Source organism: Electrona antarctica (assembly GCF_951216825.1).
Source record: "Electrona antarctica genome assembly, chromosome: 7".
Lineage (NCBI taxonomy): Eukaryota > Metazoa > Chordata > Actinopteri > Myctophiformes > Myctophidae > Electrona > Electrona antarctica.
The window spans coordinates 20,859,393-20,886,039 of NC_136812.1; the positions used below are offsets into that span (position 1 = coordinate 20,859,393).

The 26,647-nt window shown below is 42.1% G+C and overlaps 2 protein-coding genes across 3 annotated transcripts in view; one reads left to right on the forward strand and one right to left on the reverse strand.

Annotated features, from left to right (window-relative positions):
* Positions 1 to 14,830, reverse strand: part of xpr1a (xenotropic and polytropic retrovirus receptor 1a) — a 98,790-nt gene extending 83,960 nt beyond the window's left edge. For both annotated transcript variants that reach the window (XR_013790396.1, XM_079505813.1), the window contains exons 1-2: positions 14,300 to 14,830; positions 7,132 to 7,183 (exon numbers count right to left, since the gene is read on the reverse strand). Coding sequence is in view for 1 of the 2 variants with exons in the window: in XM_079505813.1 (XP_079361939.1) it covers positions 7,132 to 7,183; positions 14,300 to 14,368 (121 nt within the window). In the remaining variant the exon portion in view is untranslated. The remainder of the gene's footprint in view (positions 1 to 7,131; positions 7,184 to 14,299) is intronic.
* A 4,597-nt stretch (positions 14,831 to 19,427) lies between these two features.
* acbd6 (acyl-CoA binding domain containing 6) overlaps positions 19,428 to 26,647 on the forward strand; it is a 39,597-nt gene continuing 32,377 nt past the window's right edge. The window contains exons 1-3 of the mRNA XM_079506119.1: positions 19,428 to 19,960; positions 21,587 to 21,651; positions 22,082 to 22,178. Of these exons, the coding sequence (XP_079362245.1) occupies positions 19,679 to 19,960; positions 21,587 to 21,651; positions 22,082 to 22,178 (444 nt within the window). The 5' untranslated portion in view covers positions 19,428 to 19,678. The remainder of the gene's footprint in view (positions 19,961 to 21,586; positions 21,652 to 22,081; positions 22,179 to 26,647) is intronic.

A 26,647-nucleotide genomic window follows, 5' to 3' on the forward strand; every position in this document is an offset into this window, starting at 1 on the left:
ACAACTTTCCCACCAAAATCTAAGCCCAGATTGATTAGAGAGAGGGCCACCATTATACTTCTAATTTTGAATTCCTTTACTTAACCACTTAAACTCTCTAGTCTAGAGTCTAAACTGGACCTGAGATGGCTCTGTACTTAAAAATAGCCAATCCACAAGCTCACAGTGCATCGCATTGCAAAGCATTGAGAGCTTGTAGGTCGCATTCAATCAACTGTATGGAGCTTGCCAGCCAGGACTCAAATGAAACATAAATACAGAAGCACCGGAAATACAATGTCAGATTGATAGTACAAATGTAAACTTATGAATCGACATACTTATCCTTATTGATGATTCATTCACTTACATCACATTCATCCATCCCTAGCTGAGGATTTGCCTCAGAATCTCATCCTTATTCCTTACTGGTCCCCTGAGCTGTGAGTCAATATCTGAATCCCTCCCCCTCCACAGACAAGAGTGTGTGTGTGTGTGTGTGTGTGTGTGTGTGTGTGTGTGTGTGTGTGTGTGACTGTGTGTGTGTGTGTGTGTGTGTGTGTGTGTGTGTGGTACATAGAGCCCCACCCTGCCTTCATCCCTATGTGAATCCCACAGTGCTACTGGTACCACGCTCTTACAGGCCCCTCTCATCCCCCCGGTCAGCTACTTAGACAGATAGCATCACAAAGTAGCATCCTCGATCAGACAAGACTGGCCATGTGCACGGTGCACCACAGCTGAATCACAAAACCACGCCAGAATGAATGAGTCCACAAATGCATGACTTTGTGAATGGACAAGTCACGATGCATGACCTCATCCCTGCAGGATTAACAGGGTTCAATATTAAACAAGGCCTCTAGTCTATGGCATGCTTTGTAATGTAAACAGTAAGGGAAACTGTTACACGTACACACATACAGGACAAGACGTGTGCACACAGTACACACGTGTCGTGTGCTAGAGCTTAATCAGGCCTGGGCCCAAAGCCTGACAAAATTCCACCCCGCAATACCTTTTTTAAATGACACGGAAATTTTAGGAGAAAAACAAATTAATCAATAACAGGATTCTACCTGTTTCCAAATGTCTTTATTTATGTAAACAGCTCGGAACAAATATATATTGTATACATGAGACATGAGCCCATGAAGTATGTGAGGAATAAAGAGAGTCGACTCAAACCCTTTGGGTCCCGTCAGGTTCGGGCGGAGAATTTAAGCTCTAATGTGTGCACGCACGCACACATCCACACATCCACACACATCCGCGCACGCACGCACGCACGCACGCACGCACGCACGCACGCACGCACGCACGCACGCACACACACAGAGATTCCTCGCAAAGCGGTATGCTTATTATCTGAGGCCATTGTTCTCTGATCTCTGTAATAATCAGTGAGATAATTGAATTAGACTGTGGCATAACTCGATCTATCTGTTGGAACAGGAGGTGGCCAGGAACACGACCCAGCTGTTGTCACTGTTGTCTTCCTTCCGGCAGGTCTCAACTGCAATGCACACGCAGAGAGACAGAGCTGGTTTCACTGACAGCTACAACAGCACCCATGCAGGAACAGAGGCCTCTGACCACACGCAACAAAGGACCTTAACGAGCCACTGTGAAAGGTGTAGAACCATTAACCACTTTTTTTCCTGGTGCCACTATTTTGGGGCGAGTCATTATAAGCAAATATTTTTCAGAACTGTGATGCGTTGTGAGCTTGTAGATATTTACGTTTTTGGTTTTCATAAAACTATATGTAAAGATAATAATAATAATTGAGTATAAAATAGGGCTTATAAGTGGGGTGCGTGTGTGCGTGAGTGTGTATCACAGCAAGCTCTTTTAATCACTGTACAGCCAAATCTGGTACCAGCTGAATGAGCAATTAGTTAAGTGCAATGGAAATAGATGAGTGTTTTCTCTGTAGTCTTCTCCTGCATGGAGAGGCTGTGTGTAGGTGAATGATTGGATAATGGATGCTTCAAATAAAGGAAGAATGGGAATGTACTGCGTACCGCTGCATAGCGCACCAGGAACGGACACAATCTCATTTAACTATTTTGCTAAGAAATAAATTAGCAACAGTAATAAAATAGTAAATAGTAACAAATATAATTATTAAGCAATTATTCCTGAAGAGAGAGCAACCCAGGGTTTTATGACATTTCTACACTAGTTTTTTTTTCTAGTTATAACATGCACTACAGAATGAGTACAGTATTTTCTGCCTTTAGTACAGTAGATTGACAGAAAATGGGGAGCGAGAGTTGGGGAGTGACACGCAGCAAAGGTCGTCGGGAACTCGGGATCTGGACTCGAACCTGTTACACGCTGTCAGGTTATCAGCAGCCTATCCGGACTTCTAAGCCAGCCGTCCGGGCCAATGTGACCAATACTGTATTTGACCCTTGACAAGACCTGAACCACACAATGGCCAATTTCACTCCTCTCACACCAGGCACATTGCTGCCGTGCATGACTATCTATTCTAGACTTTCTGACAGTCATATTTTATGGGAGACCCTGACCGAGCCCTTTGAAGTGCTGTATTTTCTGTACACTGCCTGTCTACTGTATAACTCAATCAGGTAACGGAAGGCCAGCCAGAGAGAGAGAGAGAGAGAGAGAGAGAGAGAGAGAGAGAGAGAGAAAGTATACTGTAAGCCTGTAAATTGTCTCCCCCAGGCAACGGATAGCTACGTTCTCCGAATACCAAAGACCCTTGCTCTCCAACCAGACTGGGACAGGGGGGAGAGAGAGAGAGAGAGAGAGAGAGAGAGAGAGAGAGAGAGAGAGAGCGGGGGAGTTATGATTGAGAAATTCACCCATTGAATCAGATCAACGTAATTAGTCTTTCACTGAGGGAGCGGATTTAATTATATTATCAACGTTTAAATTTGATCAGATTTGACAGTGAGTTTTGAGAAAGAGAAAGTGCTGAGGTAAGGCAGTATTTTATAACAGCTGGTAATCTTGTTTCTCTTATGAAAGGCAACGAAATGTCAGCCACGGAGAGACTATTACTATTGTTGCTGTTTCCATTACAGTCTCCAATGTTTTTCTCAAAACACAGAACCGATTCTCCTTAACCACATGAACCCTAACATCCATATTCTGAGCTTGTCACAGTAGGTGAACATTCAGCAAGAATAGGTGAGCGTAAACTGAAAACTGATCTTGGTATATACCTTCTCTGCAGCTAGGTCTTCAAGATGGTTTGTTCCCATAAGTATAGGACTTATGAACAAGCAGGCCCCATCTATCTATCTATCTATCTATCTATCTATCTATCTATCTATCTATCTATCTATCTATCTATCTATCTATCTATCTATCTATCTATCTAGCCTTTTCGACGAGGAGATACGGTGTAGAGGGGGGAAAAGGAGGGGACCAAGTATGGACCCCTGGGGGACCCCAGCAATTGGAGCATAGTGGTTATGGTTTCATCCTTCTCTCATGATGTGTCACTGCCAACATGCCTTTGTATATTCTTCACACCAGGCAAGCTGTAAATGCCAAATGAACACATGCCATAACAGAGACAAGTATTCTATTGACTGATCGATTGATCCTGTCTCAATTTATAAGATCCCCTCGCCAGACGTGACGTGAAAAGCTATATTGACCTACGATCGCAACACAGACTGTGGACGGGAAGTGATTTATCAGCCATGCACCTGGAGCCCACCAGTCATGGCTGACACCCTCAGGAGAGCAGTGCTTACAAGCATGAGAGACAACTCATACGTTATCAGTGACAAACACACACGCTTCAAAGGGTGCCTATACAGCATGCATGCAGAGACAATTAAGCACAGCAGGAAACACACATGTCATGTACGTGTACGTCAGTGGTTCTCAGAGTGGGGTTTGTGGACCCCCAGGCGTCCTCATGAGGGTGACAGGGGGTCTCCGACAAAATTGATTAACTTAATATAGCAATGAGCATCACAGTCATTTCATCCCCTTTATTCATATTTTATACGTTGGCTATTAAAAACATAATGTGAAGTGAGCTGTGGGGGTTGTAATGACCCCTCCTTCCTGGCCTGTGTGTGTGTGTGTGTGTGTGTGTGTGTGTGTGTGTGTGTGTGTGTGCGTGCGTGCGTGCGTGCGTGCGTGCGTGCGTGCGTGCGTGCGTGCGTGCGTGCGTGCGTGCGTGCGTGCGTGCGTGCGTTGACCCCAATCAGCACCGTAATGTGAAGAAGATAGAAAAACGCAAAATATTCAAATTGAACACAAATCTTCTCTTCTAGGGGTCCCTGGCAAAATATTAGAGATGGGGGTCTGCGGCCAAATACATTTTGGGGGTCCTTGACCTTGACACGAAAAGGTTTAAGAACCAGTGATGTACGTCACACACATGTACACATATAAACATACACATATAGCACATCCTTGCACGTGCACACGCAGTAATATCCCAAATGTTTTCTGTTTCTGTACCTGCCCACACTCTCCTTCCTACTGGCCCATTGTAGTTCAGCTAAAGTGCTCCACAGACACACAGACATTACAGCATACAACATACTATATGCCTAAATCTGGTACACCTGACTCAGAGCTGAGTCATTCTTCCATACAGACTCTGGGATTGTGGATAACATCTTTCTCAGCCCTGGATGCGACCTAGCTTTTCCTCCCCGGGTGGTACTGGCTGGAAGGAACGCCGCAGCTTGTGATTGGGTGAGACAAGCCTTCAGTGGGGTACTAGGGAGTGCTCCGCTGTGTTCATTGTAGAGGGGTGGTGAGGATTTACTATTCTGTGCCTATCGGGTTGCAACTCGAACGTCGCTGAGTCGGCTCAAGCGAACTTCCCAATGTTCGACACGGCAACTCGCTCGGTGGTGTCTCTCGTGGCTCAAGTTCGCGCCTCTATCGTGGTCTAAATGCCCTACACACACACACACACACACACACACACACACACACACACACACACACACATTCACTTAAACTCTGCTCAGGTGCACTGCAACATCCGGTAGGTATCCGTTGATTTAACCTCAAAGTCACAGCACAAGTCGTGCTGCACAGGTCTAATTCACGGCGCATAATTAAGCAATCAGCACGACGGTGGGACCACCTTCAAGCCACACACATTGGAAGCAGAGCTTAAAAGGACTATGGTCTGGTATCATACTGTATATAAACATAGATCATCTCCAATTATTAAAGTCTCTATTTTTAGACTGCGTTTGTTTACATTTTGTCATTTTGTTGGTGCTATTGCAGATTCTATTTGTCCAGATGCCAGACCTCCAGGGGACCTTAGGGGGGTTCCAGGGTGTTCCCAACTGAATCATATCTACAATAGTTAGACAAAGACATGAAATGGACCTTCTGAATTGGAGTTAATTTGTACACTCTCCGAATTAAATGAATATAGATGATTTTACAGTAGACGTTTCAGCAATGTGTCTCGTTGCTGTATTTGCTGTCAACTCCACCACAAGCTTCCTCCAAAATGCTAATTTCCAACTGCCCTTTAGAGGCAGAGATCGAGATTCCACATGAAACTCCTGCAAATAAATCCAGCGCAAAGGCCTAATCTTTTTCAAAATGTTATCATGCGTTCTGTTATTTGCATGATCCTCATTTAAATGCATAAAGGACAGAGATGCTTTTTGTGATGACACACAAGGTGCACTTACTGTATATAACATGCAAATGGCATTTTCAAGCCAGTGCATCTGCTTGATAAATAACATGCATCTTTTTAGCCTAGTATGCATCCAAATGAGGTGAAACCCTTCAGAGTTAAATTAACACTGAGGATTTTGCAGTGTGGAACTGAAATCTTTAAGTGAGTGGCAGCTCTGTCAGGAGCATGCCAGATAACACTGCACACTCTGTGACTACATATGTGCACACAAGCGCATAGACGCGTGCACGTACACCCGTTTGCACGCCATGCACGCATGCACACACACACATACATTTCCAAACATACTGTACATTTTATACTAAGTGTCCAATTTGCAACCACAAAACTGTGTTCACTAAAACCACACCTGCTGTATGTCAAAAGCATACTGTTTACGTTGGTTCTCCCCCATCCTGCCCTCCTAGCAGGCTGATGCCAGAGATTAATTATAGCCGGATTCCTTCCTTATCTCAGTTCTGTGCTGCGCTGCACCAGCACTGTGCTGGACAATGAACCACAAACGTTCCTGTTCTAAGCCGTTGGTCAACACAATTTGACCTGCATCTTAGTTTTTTTAACCCACCCGCCGTGCCAACAGATGGGTTTGCCACATCATAGGTTGCGGCACTCAATGCTTTGTGTCAAATTCCACCATAGCACTACCAGTTGACTGAGGTGTGATTGAGTCCGAGGGAGAAGGATGAGTGATGAGCACTTAACAGTGATTTCCATCTATATTTAGACAGACTGTTATTCTGGGGATACCCAGACACGCCCAGGGCAGAGGGCACTGCATGGGTACAGCATTATATGTGACAGTGAGTGTACTATACTGTATATCTGCATATTTGTGTGTGTCCATGTGTGTAAGTGCAGTAACTACTCCAAGAATCAAACTGATAAAAAATTACTTGAACATGTTTCAACAGCCAAAATAATGTCAAACGTAAGCACCCCTCTGAACACAGGCTACGCACTACGTTAAGCATGCACTTGACTTAACCGGTCACCAAACTTAATTTGCTAGCAAATTATGTTTGGCTGTTACGAGTGGGAATGGATTGTACCGGTCCATCAATGAAATACTTCTGAAAATTAACAAGCTTTAAGCGCTGTAAAAAAGATATTTGAGTGTGGATGTCCCGGGAGAGCTACAGAATGAAGAGGGTAACTGTGACTGCACAATACCATTGTTTATGACTTCCTCTTTCTGTATAGGCTATAGCTATAGGCTATTCTATCAAATATAGCCTTTATTAGCCTATATCCTTACCATTACCAGTAAGACGCCCTGAGGGCGAGAAGCGAATCCGCCTGGGTGACGGCAGACGTGTGTGTGTGTGTGTGTGTGTGTGTGTGTGTGTGTGTGTGTGTGTGTGTGTGTGTGTGTGTGTGTGTGTGTGTGTGTGTGTGTGTGTGTGTGTGTGTGTGTGTGTGTGTGTGTGTGTGTGTGCGTGTGCGTGCGTGCCTGAGACAGGGAGTTTCCTTACCCTCTATGGATGGAGCTTGGTCCTGTGCAGCATACAGCATGTCCTTGAAAGCCTGATGAAGCAATAAGACAGAGAATCACTGGTGGGTTTATCAGCTGTCTGTAATCACTGACCTGGCCATGGCTTCTAGCATCCCAATCTGTCTGTCTGTCTGTCTGTCTGTCTGTCTGTCTGTCTGTCTGTCTGTCTGTCTGTCTGTCTGTCTGTCTGTCTGTCTGTCTGTCTGTCTGTCTGTCTGTCTGTCTGTCTGTAATCACTGACCTGGCCATGGCTTCTAGCATCCCAATCTGTCTTCAATGGGATGTTCAGTATAAGTGGTTGTGATAACAATTGGGTAGCATATTTCAGTGTTTCCCAAATAGTGGGTTGGAACATGGAACCCATTTACACATTATGGGTTGCGAGTAAAGAAAAAGTATGTGTACTACATTTAAATATGTATTATTTTCAATACAATTACAAAAAATAATCTGATGTTTTTCATAACTAAACCTAACATTTTTATAATTTTATAAATAAATACAAAAATAAATATTTTTTTAATAAATTGTAAAAACGTTTAAGTAGTAGTGAACAATCCTGTAAATAAAGGTTGTTCCCAGCAATGGAAGGTGGGGCTGGAATTCTTTTAAATGTGTTAAAATGTACTGTACATTGAATGGAAACATGTCAGTACACGAAGATGTACACATTACAGTAAGGGGTGAGCCACCATGACAGGGAAGGATAGTCTTTACTGTAATTAAACATAACGGTTAGAAACACTGTATGCTTTTACAGTATTAACCATCTCTGAGATGGTTTGATGGTTTGTGGCTGATTGATGGCTCTGAGAGCCATCAATCAGCCACTAACTTGTTGACCATGGGTAAATTAGGATAACGACTGCACAACAGCTATTAACATAATGAACATAATGAACTGTGGACCGCACAACAGCTATTAACATAATTAACTGTGGAATTGTTAATTGTCTAGTTTCAAGATTATACAGCTTGGTATGACAATATGAATGATTGGATGAATGGAGGCACTGAAGACGATCTGGAGTTAGCCTTCAGTACATCAAACATGATTGTGGTGACAACATTTAGAGCCAGGACAAGGAAATCATTAGATTGAAAAGATTGAAAAGATTTAAAATGAATGACATTGACAGAGATAGATCATAGTACTGAAACTGAAAACTGACACAATTTTCTTATCATACTGCACATCTTTCTAAACGGAAGAGATGGACAAAGATTGACAAGAGTCAGTGACAGAGTGAGGTGAGTGAATGTGTGCATGCGTGCATGCGTGCATGCGTGCGTGCGTGCGTGCGTGCGTGCGTGCGTGCGTGCGTGCGAGCGAGCGAGCGAAGGGAGAGAGATGGTTAGAGAGATGGGAGAGAGATGGTGGGGTCACCAAATGAGGTTGTTTCTCTGAGATCAGACTGCACTTGTAGATCATGGAAAGCAACAGTTAATGATGTGCTGGTTCATCTGAACATGAGGACGGTAGCCAGAGAGAAAAGTCTGGCAATGAATATGAATACTGTCTCTGTAGACATGGCTGAGGGAAGTAGGGGTGCTGGGGGGGCTGGAGCACCCCCCCCCCCCCCCCCCCCAGGCACAGCCCCCCCTCGGACAGGAGGGGGAAAATAATAATAATCTAAATCAAAACTAATTTCTGTTACTAGGCCTAATAAATATGCTGTATCAGTACCTTATCCTGGTTAGTTGGCTGTGTCAGTTTGTTCATATAACTTGCGTGTGGAGAGGTAAAGTAAAAGTCCCTTTTCCGTGTGACAATGAGCGAAAATGCACGTGCATGAGGCGCGTGCACGTGCGCGCACCCCCACCCCCACCTAACCGTTCAGCACCTCCTACTGTAAATATCTTCCCGCAGGCCTGTCTGTAGATAAATATGTCTTTGGAAATGATCTCTGACAACATGCACATGATCATACATACTATGTTTACATGGTGAATGAAGCATGTTTGTGCTTGACTAGAGTTCACCTGTGTGCAATTCAAATAGGGCTGGGTGATTATGGACAGAATCAAACATCACAATATTTTTGAGCAAATAACTCCAATATTGTGATTATATTGTGGGGATGATCATTGGTGCTTTCACAAAATTATTTACATGAGATTTTAGATAAATAACCATCAGTGATGCCTATATATAAGTTAAAACAAATTCTAAAATTCTTTACTTGAATGTAGACTTTAAATCCCTATGCCTTATCACAATATTATAATATCCAAAATCCAGAAGATATCAGATATCATGTCTCATATCACCACATCGTCTCAATCAGCAAAAATACTGTGAGAGTGTGGGAAATTGCTTATATGGCATTTTCACCATCTGCTAAACAGTTCCCTGTTCCCTATGTTTCCTTTTTTACTTGTACAGCATGTAGCTAAACAATATGCAAATATCAAGCTGTGTTGCACTAAAGTAGGCCCAGTTTAAGTCTTTATATAGTAGATCTCCTATACACACTCTGTAGTGTTTGACTATATGGACTTTTGTACATCAAACCATTCTCTTACCACACCATTCTAAAGAAGTCAATTTAATGCTTTGTCATACAATGCTGTCACGTGCCAAAAACAACAGAACTATAAGCTCACAATGCATCATGATATAATACATTGTATGCTTATTATAGATCTGCTATTTTCAGCACACGGCATATACATTAAGCAAATGACACAGATAAATAGCCTTGACTGTACATCGCCATGAGTTACACAGGAGCAACTCATAATGACCACCTTTAGCTACATTACACACATTGTAAGACACTCATATTGCAATCTAATATAGAAGGCAAACATTTCATTTGTTGCCCACAATGTCTCTCGCTTTCCTGATACAGTAAGGACTTCAAACATTTCAGCTTGAAGCAGAGCCTGAGTAATCCCTGAAACCACAGAGGACTCTGACTAAAAACTGGGGAAAAAAGACATACAGACAGAGACGGAGACGTGTTTATCAAGACGGATGCATCACCATGGTGATGCAGTGATGGGATAGGGGGCAGGGTAGCTCTTTGGGGAATTGGGATAAACCTACAGGCTTGGCAGCGAACAGCAATGAAACCTGTAGACAATAATAACTAAACCAAGCCTAATGGGATTATCAGATGGTATGGCCATGCATCAATATGATTACAGTGATTATGCACTTAAGGAACATGCATGTACTATAACAAGTACTGTGTTATTATGACTGTAGCCTTGTGTATTGTCATCGATCAAATGTAATCCTATAATTGCTGTTACATGCTGTAACAATATGTTCAAGTGTCTGCGGGTCAAATCTAAAATACTTGAGATCCTAATCCCTGCACTTGAGAAGATCCATGAGTGTGTGCTATTTAGGAAAAACACATAGGCCTTAGCCTGAGGAGATCTCCAGTCCAGAATAGAATGTAAACTGAGTATCATATTAAACCTCTACTCCTGTGTCTGAATGCATCCCTGACTGGAGGAGAGAGTGCAGAGAGGAAGAGAGGAAGAGAGGAGGGGAGGAGGAGGAGGAGAGGTCTGGTCTGGGACCAGATGTCTCCCCAGTGGGGGAGGGAGGACGAGGCGAGGGAGGGTAGGAGGAAGGAGGAGAAAAAAAGGTTCTCAGCAGTCACCGTGCCATCTCGGTTTCATATTGTATAATATACAGTGTAGAAAGATGACCATAGTGTACAGCATGCTCATATAATAAGAGTATAAGACATCAATACAATAACACCCTTAATTTTGAGCAGTATTTTACATTTTACAGATTGCTGTCATATTGTGTATTGGAAAATAAATCTGATTCATTATGCTGGTTTAGACTAGAGAAGCATGAAGCAGAGCATTTACAAAGCGAGAACAAGAGAGGGAGAGGGGGTAATCTCTGAATTCAATCAACAATCACTCAGTGAACCATTTCCGTGGAACACGCACGTACTTGCTTGTGATCAAAATATCACCTTGCTAGTTTCAATTTATTGTAAATGAGAATGTGTACAAGCGTTCTCCTCCAGTTCATCAGACCCACATAAGTGATTCGACTGCAAGAGGTAAAAGCACGACAGGCCTTGTTCTATCGCCCACACAACACATACCGGCATACCTACCTGCACATTATTCTGTCCCTCTCTTCCTAAGTATTTGATGCACTATTTCAACACATAAGAGGACAGTAGACTCCTCACAAATACATTTGCTTTTGTGTCATGAAAACCCTCAGTAGATACAGAAATGGGAGAAAAATAACAGATTGCAACAAGTTGCATGGAGATATTCTCCAATTAAATCTAATGAAAATATAGTAATATTAATTTAGTCATATTAAATATAGCTAATATTCTACCTTTTTTGAACCGCCAAATTAAAACCTCATCAAGTTTCAATAGTGGCATCTGGATCTCAGAAATCTATAACACATACACACACATTCATACTAAATAGCTGTTTAGCATAAATGCTTATAAATAAAGCCCCATAGGATGAGCCCCACACCTAATGAATCGATCAATCAATCACTCTGTCAATCCCTCCATGCCTAGATGAAGTGTCTTCTATCTAACTAAAGCTGTGATTCTACAGCAGCAGAGTCACATCATTTACCATCGAAAAGACCAATCTCAATAAACAGTATTTCATACAATTGTATGGTCTAAAAATAACAATGATTGGAGAGGCAGTGAAATGTGGGCAGTAGGTTAATTACCCTATTGTGCAAATGAAGGCATGAAGGCAATCGTGTACCGTGAAGCCTTAAGCCTATTGCGCAGGTAGCCACTATATGAAAACGTCACATATTACTGCATTCAACAGTTACTACAATGTCATTGAAAGGACAACGCCTTGCATAAAGATGTATGTCCACCTTCAGTATGTCTCTCCAATCTCTCTGCCTCCGTTTTCATTTGGGGAAAAAACAGCATACTGGTCAGACAAAGACTATAGGCATGCACCTACACCCAGGCACCTACACACACACACACACACACACACACACACACACACACACACACACACACACACACACACACACACACACACCACACACACACACACACACACACACACACACACACACACACACACACACACACACACACACACACAGCCTTGCACAAGTACACAAATGTAGCTCAGCCGGACGCATTCAATTCCATTACAATGCAAATTTAAAGGCATCAGCATCACCAATTTCTTTTTCACCACAGGATTCAGAGTCTCCTGCTGCCATTAGCTCAGGTGGGAGCTCGACTTCTAAAATAATTGTTCCCATAGCCTGGAAGGATCTTCTGCATAATTGCGAACGGGCACAAGTGTCGATTCCAACTGAATCGTTGCAGATCATAATTACACACAAATGTCAATTTGGGATTAGAATTTTAGGATTTTATGTTACTTTGTTACAATTCCTTTAAATTTTAGTCGTAAAAACGTTATATCACTAAGACTTAGAAACAGATAGACAATAGTCACAATTGAACCATCATAACAAACAATATGAATTGTACTTTTAACATCAGTGCTAAAAACATTTGTGTAATTCTAAAGAAAAAAAAGAAAAACATCCCTTTAATAGTAATTTCCCAGGTAAATGAATGAATCAACTGACAATCACTCAAATATTCCAAAATGCTACATAACAATGAATCTATTCAATATTTGTTATATAGTACAACTAAAATAAATGCAAACAAAAGGCTGATGGCAGAGAGAAAAGCCATCACCATCCATCTCATGCAGGTCAGTGTCTGAGTGGAGCACCAAATATGACTGAAGGTGTAAAATGGCTGGTATGGCCACGCATCTGTCCCTAGTCTCGTTATGCGTCGTCCTTTATACAAAGACCACACAGGGATGTATCTGAACTTTAAATTCAAATAAAACTGTGTACTGCTGCCCTATATCCTCCATCCAATGTGTTTACACTCATTATCATCATCATCATCATCATCATCATCAATCATTCATCAATGTATTTCCAATAGTATATCAACAAGGTTTTAAATATTTCCATGATGCTCATGATATACCAATTAGTTGCCATCATTTTGGCTTCCCCTTTCAAGTTCAAATTGTTTTTTTTGTGGCAAATATTCAGTTTTATAATCATCATCAGTAGATTTTGAACCAGTGAAGAGAGACATTGCAGCTGAGCCTTAGTCAACTGAGGCTGAAAAAAGCAAAGAAAACAGGCTCTTTGTCCATAATTCATAGAGCCAAATGGAACGGAGCCGTGTGTCCTGGCTGTGATGCCACTGCATGTAGTATATACACTCTACTGACTCTAGTAGTCTAGTTTCTCAAATGAAACTGTGAAAAGTGAGGTACTATTCTCAAAACACTTGGGGCACATCATCACCAAACAAAGACCTTGTCTGTCTACCCAACAGACTCCAGCTGCACTCTCAGACACAAGATACCAGACTGGATGTCACTTTAGAGATGGAGCTTGATCAACTTGACTGGCTATTACAAACAATGAAACACATGTTTACAAGAAAGGAGAAAAAAGCTTCCAAAAAAGAATAAAAAACGAAAAGATATTGGGTATATTTGTAAAAGGCTATAGGCATTAAGGGGTACATGAACGATGGCGAACACCCTTTTATAGAACAAGCAATATTTGATTTTTGTATCTGAAGAAAGACAGTGGAGAGTGGATTTCTGCACAGAATTGTCCAGCAAAAATATGGTTCAACAGATATTGGTTTTAATTACAATTACTTATAGAGTCTTATTAGAGACAATTACTAAGTCTAATCTGTTTTTCCTCAATGAAAATTCAACAAACAAAAATATTTTGATTGCACTCAATAACAATTCTTTCACAAAACTCAATTAAATTAAATTCCACAAACGATATATATATATATATATATATATATATATATATATAGAGAGAGAGAGAGAGAGAGAGAGAGAGAGAGAGAGAGAGAGAGAGAGAGAGAGATTCTATTATACAGAATTAGTGCTATAAGCAAATGTATCTACCATAGCCTAATATGGCATCTCTTATCTAATCAGACTATTATTGCTGTAACAAGTAGGCTAAAAGTCATGATGTATATGACATGACAATATTCAGGGGGTAAGCTTAGCTCCATTTGGAACCTCAATATCTAGCGTAGATATGAGGTTACAAAAATATAAAATTAATTTACCTCATACTGAAGGTACTGTTTCCTCCACTCTGGAGTGATATGGGACGAAAGATGCTCCGCGAATTTCATTTTTGCCGGAACAACTGTCCCCTCAAACCTCCGTCAATCCAAGCGCGACTGTCCCCAGCTCAGGCCAGCTGTCCCTTCAAAAAACCTCCGTCAGTCCGAGTGCGACTGGCTGTCCCCTTCCTTCCTTCCTTCCCTGTCGACGCGACTTTTGTTATTAAATTCAGTCAACTTGCTGCTGCTGCTGCTGGCTCGCATGCGTGGCGTGCACTCCGTGCGTGCAGCCCCGCAACACTGCTACTGTACTTGTGCCGCTGCGTCCCGGTGGTAACAACAACCGTATTCCAAAGACGATATCCCGTGGCCGTCCCGCATAATATTGTAATTGTTATCCTGTAGTAGAACGGTTGACAGTTAACAGGGGCAGGAGCTCCTTTCACTTGAACAGGTGGTTTGTTGTCAACAATATAACGGAGCCGCTCCGAGCCGGTGTACAAATGTCTTTCAGTGACTTTCCGCCGTCGCTCCGTGGGCCGGTCTGGGCACATTGCGGTCCGCCATCGCTTTGAGCCCAGCAACGTGGTTGCGTCAGCACTGCATCGCGCAGGAGTGTCGCTCGCCCCCCAAAATAACAGATCTCTAAAGATAACAACGCGTCCCTCCGCGATGCGTTGTTAGCTTGTAGATTAGTTAATTTTGGCGAACGACACCGTAGTAGTGCGGACTGCGGAGTATAAATTAGGGTAGCCTAAATAACATTTGGCAACTTGGAGTTGGCACACTCACCACACTGTAGCAGGTATAGCCAGGCTATATTGGCGCACGCATCTCTCGCTCAATTAACTCAGCTTGTTAAATGTTTTTCCCCGTGCGAAATTCCTACATTTATAATTATAATATGATGACACATCGATCCTCCCTTTATAAATTAGACAAAGGCCTACCGCATTTATCGGGAAAAATGCAACGTCATCATCACTGTTTCAGTTTTCAGAGAGATTTGTGTGTCAGAGTCTGTGGTGTGTGTGTGTGTGTGTGGGCATGTGCGTGTGCGTGCGTGCGCGCGCGCGTACAGTGGGCCTAAACTGCAGCAGAACATTCACAAATCACGACAAATTAGCATCATTAAAAGTTTAGTGCAGGGTATATCAGGTTCACTATACAGACTCGTTACGTTTATGTTGTTTGTAGGATATTCTAGTAGACTGCTGCATGGGTTTATAATACAACTGGGTATACAGCCTATTAAAATCTCAAAGCAAAAATAATGAGAGAATTTCAGCTTCGTGCTTGAAACTCTTGAAGAAGTTGTCCTATTTGACTGTTAGACCGATTTACGTTTCCTCTTTTAGGCTACTCATCTAGCCTAGACCTAGATGACAAACAATTATACCTATGTTAGTTAGTACTAGTAGGCTAGGCCAGTATAGGCCTATTAGGTTTGTGCGAAGTTCAACCTGCATGAAGAATTTGTCTATTGTGCCAATAGTGACACCTGCTGAAAATATTGCGTCAATGCTTTTTATTTTATCATTTCTCTGCATTTACACGAATAGCCTCGCATTGATTGATCATGGATTTAATACTTTGTTAACAGTTTGCAGAAAAAAGCACAGGGAAAAAAGCACAGGGCAGAGTTAAATACAAGGTCTGCTAAGAGGATTTAAAACCTAAGCCTATGGAACATTTAATGACATATTACAAATATACAGCACTATAATGCAAAAACATCATAACGGTTAAGAAATAAACAAAAATAGTACAACAACTACTGGTATAGGCTACTCTAGTTTTCATGTGTGATCAAATAAAAGCTATTGGTACCACTTGGTACACTTGGTACTACAGCACCTCAAAGGCCCTAAAAACAAGGCTCCAGACTTCCCAAAACAAACTGGTCAGGCTACTACTTGGCCTCACTCCCCGAACCCACCTCACCCCTGCCCACTTTGACAGGCTGGAATGGCTTAGGGTCGAAGACAGAGTACAGCATCTTCCAATGGGTCTGGTCCACAAGATTCGATACACCACCAAGATACCCATGTACCTAAATACATCTAAATACTTCCTTAATCAACGAAGTCCACACCCATAACACCATACAGAGGGAGTTCAACAAACCATGTGCAACCCAGATTCGGCACCAACAAGGGACTAAATTATTTTCGCTCCTATGCCACCAAAATGTGGAACGCCCTACCAACAGTCATTAAGACATGCAAATCCCTTGACTCCTTCAAAACCGCTTTCAAAGGGCACCTATACGGACGGCTGCAATTCAAAACTGGCCCCCGTAAAATCTGAATTCCCCTTTTTCCCCTCACTGTATGTTGTTTTCTTTTCCCTTTTTACCTCCTTTATGATGATTTCCTGTTCTTTGGCTATATAGAAGTATATTTGTACGTCTCTAAATGTTATGATGAATTGAACAAGGTGGACCCTCTTGTAAACAAGTGTAGTGCTTTATTGGGTTGTCCACTCACTGTTAACAGTTTTGTATTGAGTTGTGCTTGAAATGTACTGTAATTCTGCAAACTGTTAATAAATATTTCAATCAATCAATCAATCAATCAATCGATCAAAAACAATTTTTTTTAATCATTATTTATTTTGGGGACACAAGGACAACACAACAGACATTACATACAAGACAGTGTATAGGCTATAAAAGACTAACAACAATGTATACAAAAACAACAACAATGAAAACAAAGAAAATAAAAATGACAAGAGAATTGTAATAGTAATTTCCAAGTGGTACAGGGTTGTGCCTTAACCACTTTCATCTTGGTCCCTATTTTAGGCTAGTCAATCTAAGCTAAAAAGGTGTGCGACCCAAAAGAAAATCCAATAGTAATCAATCAGTTCAAGGTTTTTTTTATGATCCTTAGGGCCATCCAATAACATTAAAAATTGTAAATGAAATAATTAGTGGATCGTAGTAAATTCAGGGGTTGAATGTTGGGGTAGGCCTACCATTAAAACAACCTATATAAAGCAATTTTCATTATGCTTGAAGTGTGATGTGACGTGTCAAACTAGGGGGGTTTCATGATTCTCAATCCATTGCAAGCATTAGTTTTGCACAAAAAACACTCCTTGGGCTAAAAATGTGATGACGTCAACCTGAGGTTCCCCCCATGCTTCAATTACACACTGCTGTGCTGATTGAAGATATGATCTACATGTGGTATGCTATTTCCATGCAGGATAACGAACACCTTTATGCATTTGATGCCATAGTCTGAAAACCCACCTCTTCAGACTCCATCTTGGCCCGTATCACTTTTGCTGTATAGCACTTGCCCTAGCCCCAATGACCTTACAGGCGAATGCAAAGGCTCAATTTATGTAACTTAGATAGCATTTTATGTAGACATAGCATATAGTATATAGTTTCATTATATAGATATATTCCACTGTTATGTTCGTAGCTTACGTATAATGATTCATGATAACTATAGTCTTTATGTATATGATGTATCGCCATGTTTTGTTCTTGCTTAATGTAAATCGCTCTGGATTAAGAGCGTCTGCTAAATGCCAAAATTGTAAATTGTAACACCCACAAATGGTTCAAGCTGAATATCACCGGCTTTCAGAGAGAAGCCGGTGCATGCATTGCACTCAGCATGTGTCTTGGGGAAGGTCATGTTTATCTTTGGAGGATACCCCAAACTGTATGGGCTAAAGGCTTGTAAAGAAAGACATCAACAAGTTGGACACTACCACAATGGTCTGGTATTTAATTAATGCCAGAGGTACGTACTCCTTACATATACAGTATGTATCAGGTCACTCTGCCACCATCATTGGGACAAAGATGTTTGAATTTGGGGGCGTGGGGCCCAGGGGTATTGTAAGGCCCATGAAGGACGACATTAGCATTTAGCACAGTGTTTGGCACAGACAGAGAGCAGACCTGCACAGCACGCTTGCATCATTCAGCCTTTGCTTATGTAGCAGAGTGGCTCAGAGCCTCTGCCTGATGGCCTCAAAAGTCTAATATCTCCCCCGGTCCAGAGGGATATCCCTTTGGGCTAGTGGTTAAGATGGTAAGACACTTACAATGGAGAGCTGTACATAACTGGTGGTCGGGGGGCGGTGGGGATTTCAATGATTTGTGGTTTAGTTCAATCCAGAGACCTTCTCCTGGAAGCAGGTTAAGCCCAAGAGGACAGGGCAGGCCCTAGACCTATAATATGAGCTGTTGGCCTGTTGCATGGTGGAAGATCGTATCTCGTTGGAGGATTCGACAACCGTGATGACCTGTGCATTTTAGACCTAAATCCTAGTCTGAAGATGTTATGCAAGCTAGCAGTTATTCAGCATTGCCTGGAGGCTGGAGCTTTCGGAACTCCCACATGACATCAGATGGGAACTGGCAGCCATGAGTCAGTTATAAGAAGTATTCGCCTCTGGCAGGCGCTTTTAATCCAGAGCGACTATAACCAGGGGCGTCAAAATTGGGGGTGGGGACTGGGTAGTAGGACAGGTTGTGCAGTTCAGATCTGCTGAAATCTGTTTAAGAAATAAGTTCTTTCTATAGGCACAACTCAAACTCACCCACAAAAGATTTTCAATCTAATCTAAATGTCAATTTTCCGGAGAACGGCACCAGCTGCCCCCCTTAGAGCTCCAAACATGTATGCAACATATAAGGTGCTTATCCTGATGTCCCAAATGTTAGAGAGGCATACGGGATGCTTGTGAAATGTATTAGTCCTTAGTTTTCAATAAAGAAGTGTTTTAATCCTATTTGTGGCTGAATTCCATCGGGATTCCACCCCCCCCCCCCCTCGTTTACTTCCTGTTTACGTTGAGCGTAATTCCGCGTTTGACCAGAGGCGCCCCCTCACAACCGCCATAAAAGCAGTTAATTTAAAACTACGGGATAATTAAAAAATAACAGTAATTAATAGTAGTAAATTCGGGCGATGCTGTCTTATTTTTATATAATACGTTAACCTTGCAATACAGGTTACACAACACAACCGAAGGTCTGTCGCAGCCTAACCTCGCCTCACCAGGCTTTCCAGTTCCACCACCTCGGAGGAAAAGTCGCAGCCAAAACCAGAACGTTTGTTTCTAGCTATGGTTTCTAGCCGGTGTTTTAGAAGACTGTACCACGCACGGACCATTCCCCCCACCAGAGTACTGCCCCCCACACAAACAAATCCGACTTCCATGGAAAAGGACATGATAGGGAACGAACGTGATTAACGAAACCTTTACCGACACATCGTAACAACCCACCATGATGAGTACGATCCAGTAACGATTCAGATTGCTGCTATTGCTAACGGTGTCTTCAACGCTACTACTACGGTGTCTTCAACGCTACTACTACGGTACAAATTAAAAATATATATAATGGCATCTCGGTCTCCGTCGTCCTCCCCGGATTCAGCGACGGGCTCGGGTACTGACCCGGCTCGGCCCGACACAGGAGAGCCCCTCGGGGGAGCAGGCACGGACTCTGACTCGGATCTGGGTCTTGGGAAGTTTGACTGTGGCGCAGTGGACTTGGGGTCTTGTGGGCTGGAAGGAGAGGAACTGGAGCTGGAGTTTGAGGCTGCGGCGGACCGTCTCCGAGACCTGGTCCAGGCGGCTAGCAGGGACCAGTTGTTGTACCTGTATTCTCGCTACAAACAGGTAACAGTCGCATGAAATGAAATGAAATCTATATTTACCCAGGGTATCTGGGCTAAGCTCAAGAACTTGTTTCCAGCCAGGCCCTGCTCATAGAACACATTTCATCGTAGTGGTTGATGCCTTGTTCAAGGGCATTTCAGCGGTGGTAATTTTAACGTGTCGGACGGCTGGTTCGAACTGGGAACCTTCCGGTATCTAGACCGCGCCGCTATCCGTTCGGCCACCGCTGCCACTTGCATCAGCATAGCAGACAGTGTGTGTGATGTACCTCAACACTGTCAAGTTTGTTTTGTGTTGTAAATTGGATCCATGTGTGTCTTTTGATTGATTGAAATATTTATTAACAGTTTGCAGAATTACAGTACATTTCGAGCACAAACTCAATACAAAGGCTGTTAACTGTGAGTGGACGACCCAATTAAGCATTACACTTGTTTCCAACAGGGTCCACCATGTTCAATTCATCGTCTATAACGCTTTAGTTTATAAACATACACCTTACAGGCGAATGCAAGGGCTCAATTTATGTAATTTAGATAGCATTTTATGTAGACAGCATATAGTATATAGTTTCATTATATAGATATATTCCACTGTTATGTTCGTAGCTTACGTATATGATTCATGATAACTAGTCTTTATGTATATGATGTATCGCCATGTTTTGTTCTTGCTTAATGTAAATTCTCTGGATTAAGAGCGTCTGCTAAATGCCAAAATTGTAAATTGTAACACCCACAAATGGTTCAAGCCGAACCAGAATTCGGTTTGCAGAATTACAGAATTACAGTACATTTCGAGCACAAACTCAATACAAAGGCTGTTAACTGTGAGTGGACGACCCAATTAAGCATTACACTTGTTTCCAACAGGGTCCACCATGTTCAATTCATCGTCTATAACGCTTTAGTTTATAAACATACTCACAATGCATTGTATTATCTGTTTATAACACTATATACTTTATCAGTGACGACGACTACGTGGGGGGTGCGGGGCTCGACCCCCCTTGATGATTTTAGTGGATTTCTAGTTTTTCTACATTCCTAACACCTCCCCCCGCCCCTGGGCATGCTCGGCCGGTCTGGGGGCGGGGGTGGGGGGTTGCCGGTCCTCCCTCAGATCACGCTGTGTTGATTACCAAACTGTAAATAAATAAATGACCCAGCGAAAAGGGTGGGGGTGGGGCGTGGCGTGCCCCCACGACGATTATAAGATAAGATAACATTATAACAACTCATACATTATTATTAGTAGTTGCTTGTGAGAGGACCACAATGGAAATAATTAAAATAAGTATCTATATAATGTAAGATGTATGACATTCAAATCAAATCATTTCCCCCCAAATAATTATTAATAATAAGAATAAGAATAAAGGTCTGCAAGCCAAGCGCCAAGGACCTTTACTGTAATCTAACGTACAGTGTATACATTGTAACTCTGAGAGAACCAATAACACCTTTAACATTTGTACAATCGTAGTTACACATCTGCAAGAGTCTATTTGGTTCAATTTCTTAGAGTTTAATTGGCAAATATGCATGCATTGGAAATAATTATGCCATATGTCTTTTATTGCTGTTAGTCTGAGTTTCAATTGATGATTTTAAGTTCTCTTCACAGGTCAAAGTGGGGAAGTGCAATACACCAAAGCCTGGCTTTTTTGACTTTGAAGGACAGAGAAAATGGTATGTATCCTCAGCCTGTGTACTACTGTACTAGCGATCATACATTATACAGCCTATGCTGTATAATGCGTTGGTACAGGCCTTAAAACATTATTAGATCTACACTGAATGAATACATGTTCCCCCCAGGAAATAACCTTTACATCATTGCTCCAATTAACCATATGCCAGTTTGAAACATGATGAAGGTGCGTGCGTGCGTGCGTGCGTGCGTGCGTGCGTGCGTGGGTGTTTGCGTGCGCACAAGCATGTCTGTTCATGTGTATAGTTTGGGTGTTGCAACCCGTTTAAATGAGAAAGATGTGTTATGCGTACATATCTGTTCTATTTAACACATGTTATTTTTTTATTTACATTTTGGTGGAAATAGCCAATTTTACCTTACTAAATAGTCCTATTATTGTTTATGGTGATGCTGTCGTTTCTTCAGGCAAGCCTGGAAGCAGCTTGGAGACATGGAGAAAGAGCAGTCCATGCACGAGTATATCTCCTGTGTCAATGCATTGGACCCTGAAGGCAGCACCAAGGTAATGACAAGAGCTTGAATTTTAGAAAAAATCAAGAACATGCACAAATGTTATTGTGCAAGCACAGACAAAGATATCTGTGTCCACACACAAATGCAGAAACGCATTGAATTTGAAACACAGGAGAAAATCACTGCAGTAGCAGCCATTTCAATTGTAGGCTATATTATATTTGATTTTATATTTTCACTTACCGGTATGAGGTGCCAAATACATAGGCCTAACATATTTTTTAATGAAGGAATAAGTACCGCATTTTAAAAGCCACCTAAATTGTGAGTGGAAGTGGAACATGCTTCTTGCATTGTCTGTCAGCATGTCTATGTGCGTAAATCTCCAAATCCTGACACTCGATCTTCTCTCCATATAATTTAAAAATATTATTCTGATTCATACACCCAATGATAGATACTTTATCATTGCTCTAGGTAAGTCCTGCACAGAAAACAATAGCAGAGTCAGACCTATAGAAGTGTCGTGTCCGCAACCAGTTGTGAGCTTGTAGAGTGGCTATTTTCGAGGTGTATAATAAAATGTAAATGTCCCTTTATAATGTAGGCTAATAAAGGACATATTCGGGAACATCGTTCACGTGCGCACAGGCCCGGTTCTTCCTACAGAACTTCCTACAGACTTCGAGCGCCATGGGGGGAGGGCGCCAAAAAAAAAAATCCTGCTTGGGGCGCCAGATTGCTCAGGACCGGCCCTGCGTGCGCACATGGTCGGCAGGTACAGTGACAACAGAATGCAGTCAAGGGTGCACCCTTTAGGCTATTACCGTGCCATGCGCACGGTGCACTTTGCGACTGGACATGACCCACTGTATACTTTCTTCTCACCAACCATGCGATTGCGTTCACACCTCTGTCTCTCTCTCTCTCCATGACCATGAAACGGAGTGCAAAATATGGCTGCAGGCATGTCTACAGTCTGTTCTTTGACAAAACATTATAATGTCTTATCATAGCCCTGAAACAATATGACCGTCATGTTTCGTCATGTTTCATCGCAATGAACATGTCGTAGGGGATTTCATGAGGAGGTGAGGAAATGCATGATTCTCACATCCATGTGGCATGCGTAGCTGTCAGACGAACTTTACGCACAAGAATAGTTTCACATGGCTATATGGCACAACATGCCACGCATAGACTTGTTGTTGGTGTCCTGCGCAATGGCATTTGATCTGGGTCTTTATTGGTAGGTTAAGAATATCCACAGTTTCTCTGTAGCGGTCCACAATTAACCTATTATTCAAGCTTCACCCTCTGCACCAATACAAATGAAATCATCTGGTGGCCACCGTGGACTGGACTAGTATAAGTAGCTGATATTATTTATTATATTGGATGCAGCATGCATGAGCCTTTGCTCGCTGGTGACGTGGTGCAGTTGATGCAACAATGATAAGTGATAAAACATGAACAATCAGATAGATATCTGTGTAGTTTCCAGGCGTAAGCTGCATTTCTCACCTACTATATTATAGTAAAAATGATATGCGCTAATGAGCGGTGACTTCATCGTTTCTCAAAAGCTCAGTGTCGCATGACTACACAGATCCACTGATCCGGATATTTTGGAAAATTTCACTTGTTTCCAAACATCTCCACTTGAATCGAATCGATTTCTTTGGACACCTTTACATAACATGCTGCCATTTGTTTGTAATATTAGGATGATCTTTGTCAGGTGGTGCATTTGACGCCCCAGTTGTGTGCAATTTATGTTCTTTACTAGTGTGACAATTCAGTGTGTGTGTCAAGTTTGGTGCGCATTAGAGCAACAATGCCTAGTCTAGTTCAGGCCCCTGGCAGCAGTAAGCTGAGTTGTACAACATGGCCCCTGGGGGCCCTCAGATGGGTTGGGATTGTGAAACGTGGCCCCTTGTGTGACTATTGTCATTGTAGTCACATGAACAACAGTGGCACCCAGAGGCCCCTGACCAAGACTATTCTCATGGCAGTCCCCTGAACAGTGTTTGCCCAGATGTTATGTTTGTGACGTCCACGTTCCACGGCCGACCTACCCTATGCAATTTGTATATATAGGATATTGTTATCCTATCCTAGTAGTGTTACTACTGTAGCCTCGGCTGGGAGGCGAACCCGGGACCTCGTATCAACAAGCCACGTACGTACGTTACCAATCAGCTAAAGAGCCATGGTAGGCAATGGGCATAGGCATGATATGTAGTAATGCAGCCACCGATAGCATACACTACTACCCATTTTGTACTTGTTCTGTACCCTTACCCATATCCTTGTTTCATTCTTAGTGCGGTGCTGGTATGTATGACTACTGAATTACCCTCAGCATCAATCCATCCACCCATCAATTCAGTCACCCATCTACCCTTCCTTCCTTCCTTCCTTCCTTCCTTCCTTCCTTCCTTCCTTCCTTCCTTCCTTCCTTCCTTCCTTCCAGACTTTTAGAATGCAGTACAGTATATTGACCAACAGAGGTCAGTGTGAGACAATATATTATCTTGTCTTCATAATGGTTCTTTATGCCAAATGTTTGAGATAGAAAAACAGGATGAGAATCAGTAATCCTCTTCACAGGTTTTCAATAAACATTTATTTGCACATATCCCCGTGTTTGTGTGCATGCCCATCGGGCTGTCAGGGGAGAGGTGTTGCTATGGTACCAACCAAGGGAACCAACGGCTGACTACAACAAGCTGGGAAGAGTCTGTTGTTGTTACATAACACTGGAAACTTCTTCCAGGTCAACATACCTAAATGCTGTTATTATCAGGACACAAAAGACGCAAATTGAGTTTGAATTAGATTTTGATACAGAAATACTCTTCTATCCATTGTTGCTGGAGGGCTTCATGCTTTTCTAAGCACAGATATATATTTTTCCAATGGTTAGATTTACTTTGATAATACTTGTTTATTGATTTCAATACGAACGAGAAATAAAGGCTGATTGTGAAGTGTTTAACCTTTAGTCAGGCTTGCTGTAGACATCTTAACATCTGTGCAAAGATACTTAATTACTTGCCACAGATGCCCAGTAACATAAGCAACTCAAATTACCAACTTAATTAATCAGGTGTAGATAAAGATAAACCAAAAATACATTGCTGCCTTAGTGCCTTTGACTATCACATTTGGAAAGGAAACCTAAAGCAAATAGTAAATAACAAAATAAAGAATGTAACACATGAGATTCTAACCCGAGTCTCCCATGTGGCAAACCAACATCTACTGCTAATTCAAGAGGGAATCAATCAATCAATTATGAGCTTCAGGCAGGGCTACAACCAGTAGGTGACCTAACCAACACCAAGGTTACCTCAATACCTCTTAATGGAAAAGCAGAGAGACCACCTCCAACCACTGCAGATTGTATTAGAGAGAGTAACCCCTCTATACAAAACCTTTCTCTACCGTCCTTTCTCTATTCTGTATTCAGTACCTCTGAATCAAAGGTAATGATAAGGATCATATTTTAATACTAGTAAATAGTTGAGAAACCTTAAGTTACCATGGTTATTTAAGTAGCCATTTGAGTGTGTTGCCTCTAGAGTCTAAACCAGGGGTAGGCAATCTTTGGCACCGGGGCCAACATTGGCACAAAGAAGGGTGATCACTGGTGGTCTGGCATAAGTGTGAGAGAGAGGAGTTTTGGTTTAAAATAAACATTAAAAAAGGTAGGCAAATAAAGGAAGTTCCTCACATTTGTATGTAAATTAAATCCTGACCTGCACATAATTAAAACATTCATTAAAACTCGGAACTCTGACTGAGGAGTGAGTCTGGGAGATAGGTGCGTTATTGCTAGTCTAATGATCATTATAACAATGTGAAAGAAAATATTAAAAAAGAAGGGAAAAGGTTGTATTCGTGGACAATCGATAATATGTTGGAATATTTTATGTGGTGTCATTAAAATGAATGTTGACATGGAACACTGACTATCTATAAAATAAAAACATTTCAAAAAGGTTGCAGACCCCTGTTCTAGACCTAGACAGGAAGACAGACATGTATTATGTGTCTGCAGACCTTCTGGAAAAGAAGATAGACATGCAATGTCACAATGTGTCTAGATGTGTCTGTGTAGACCTTACTAGACAGGAAGATAGATTTGGGGTGATATGCTGGTGTACCAGCACAGACAGAGATTAAATAAAGCTCATACAACTTGTATTGAAGAAGAAGAAGAGAGTGGAGGTCCTTGTCTTAAGCAACAATAGAGCTGTCACCTATCCAGTATGAGCCATGCAGTGCTCCTTGCCTTGCTCCCCTCCATCTCCATTTGGTCTTCTATAATGTATTATTCTGTCTTCCCTTTCCCTCTTGCCCTCATCAGTATTTCTCCCCGTCCTGTACCCCCATTCATTCTTCTTTAACATGTCTTTACTCTTTACTCCCCCCCCCCCCCCCCCCCCTCCCCCTGGCCCCCCTCTCTTCCTCCTCGCACCCTCGATTCAACCCTGCCCCTCCCCCTCCGTT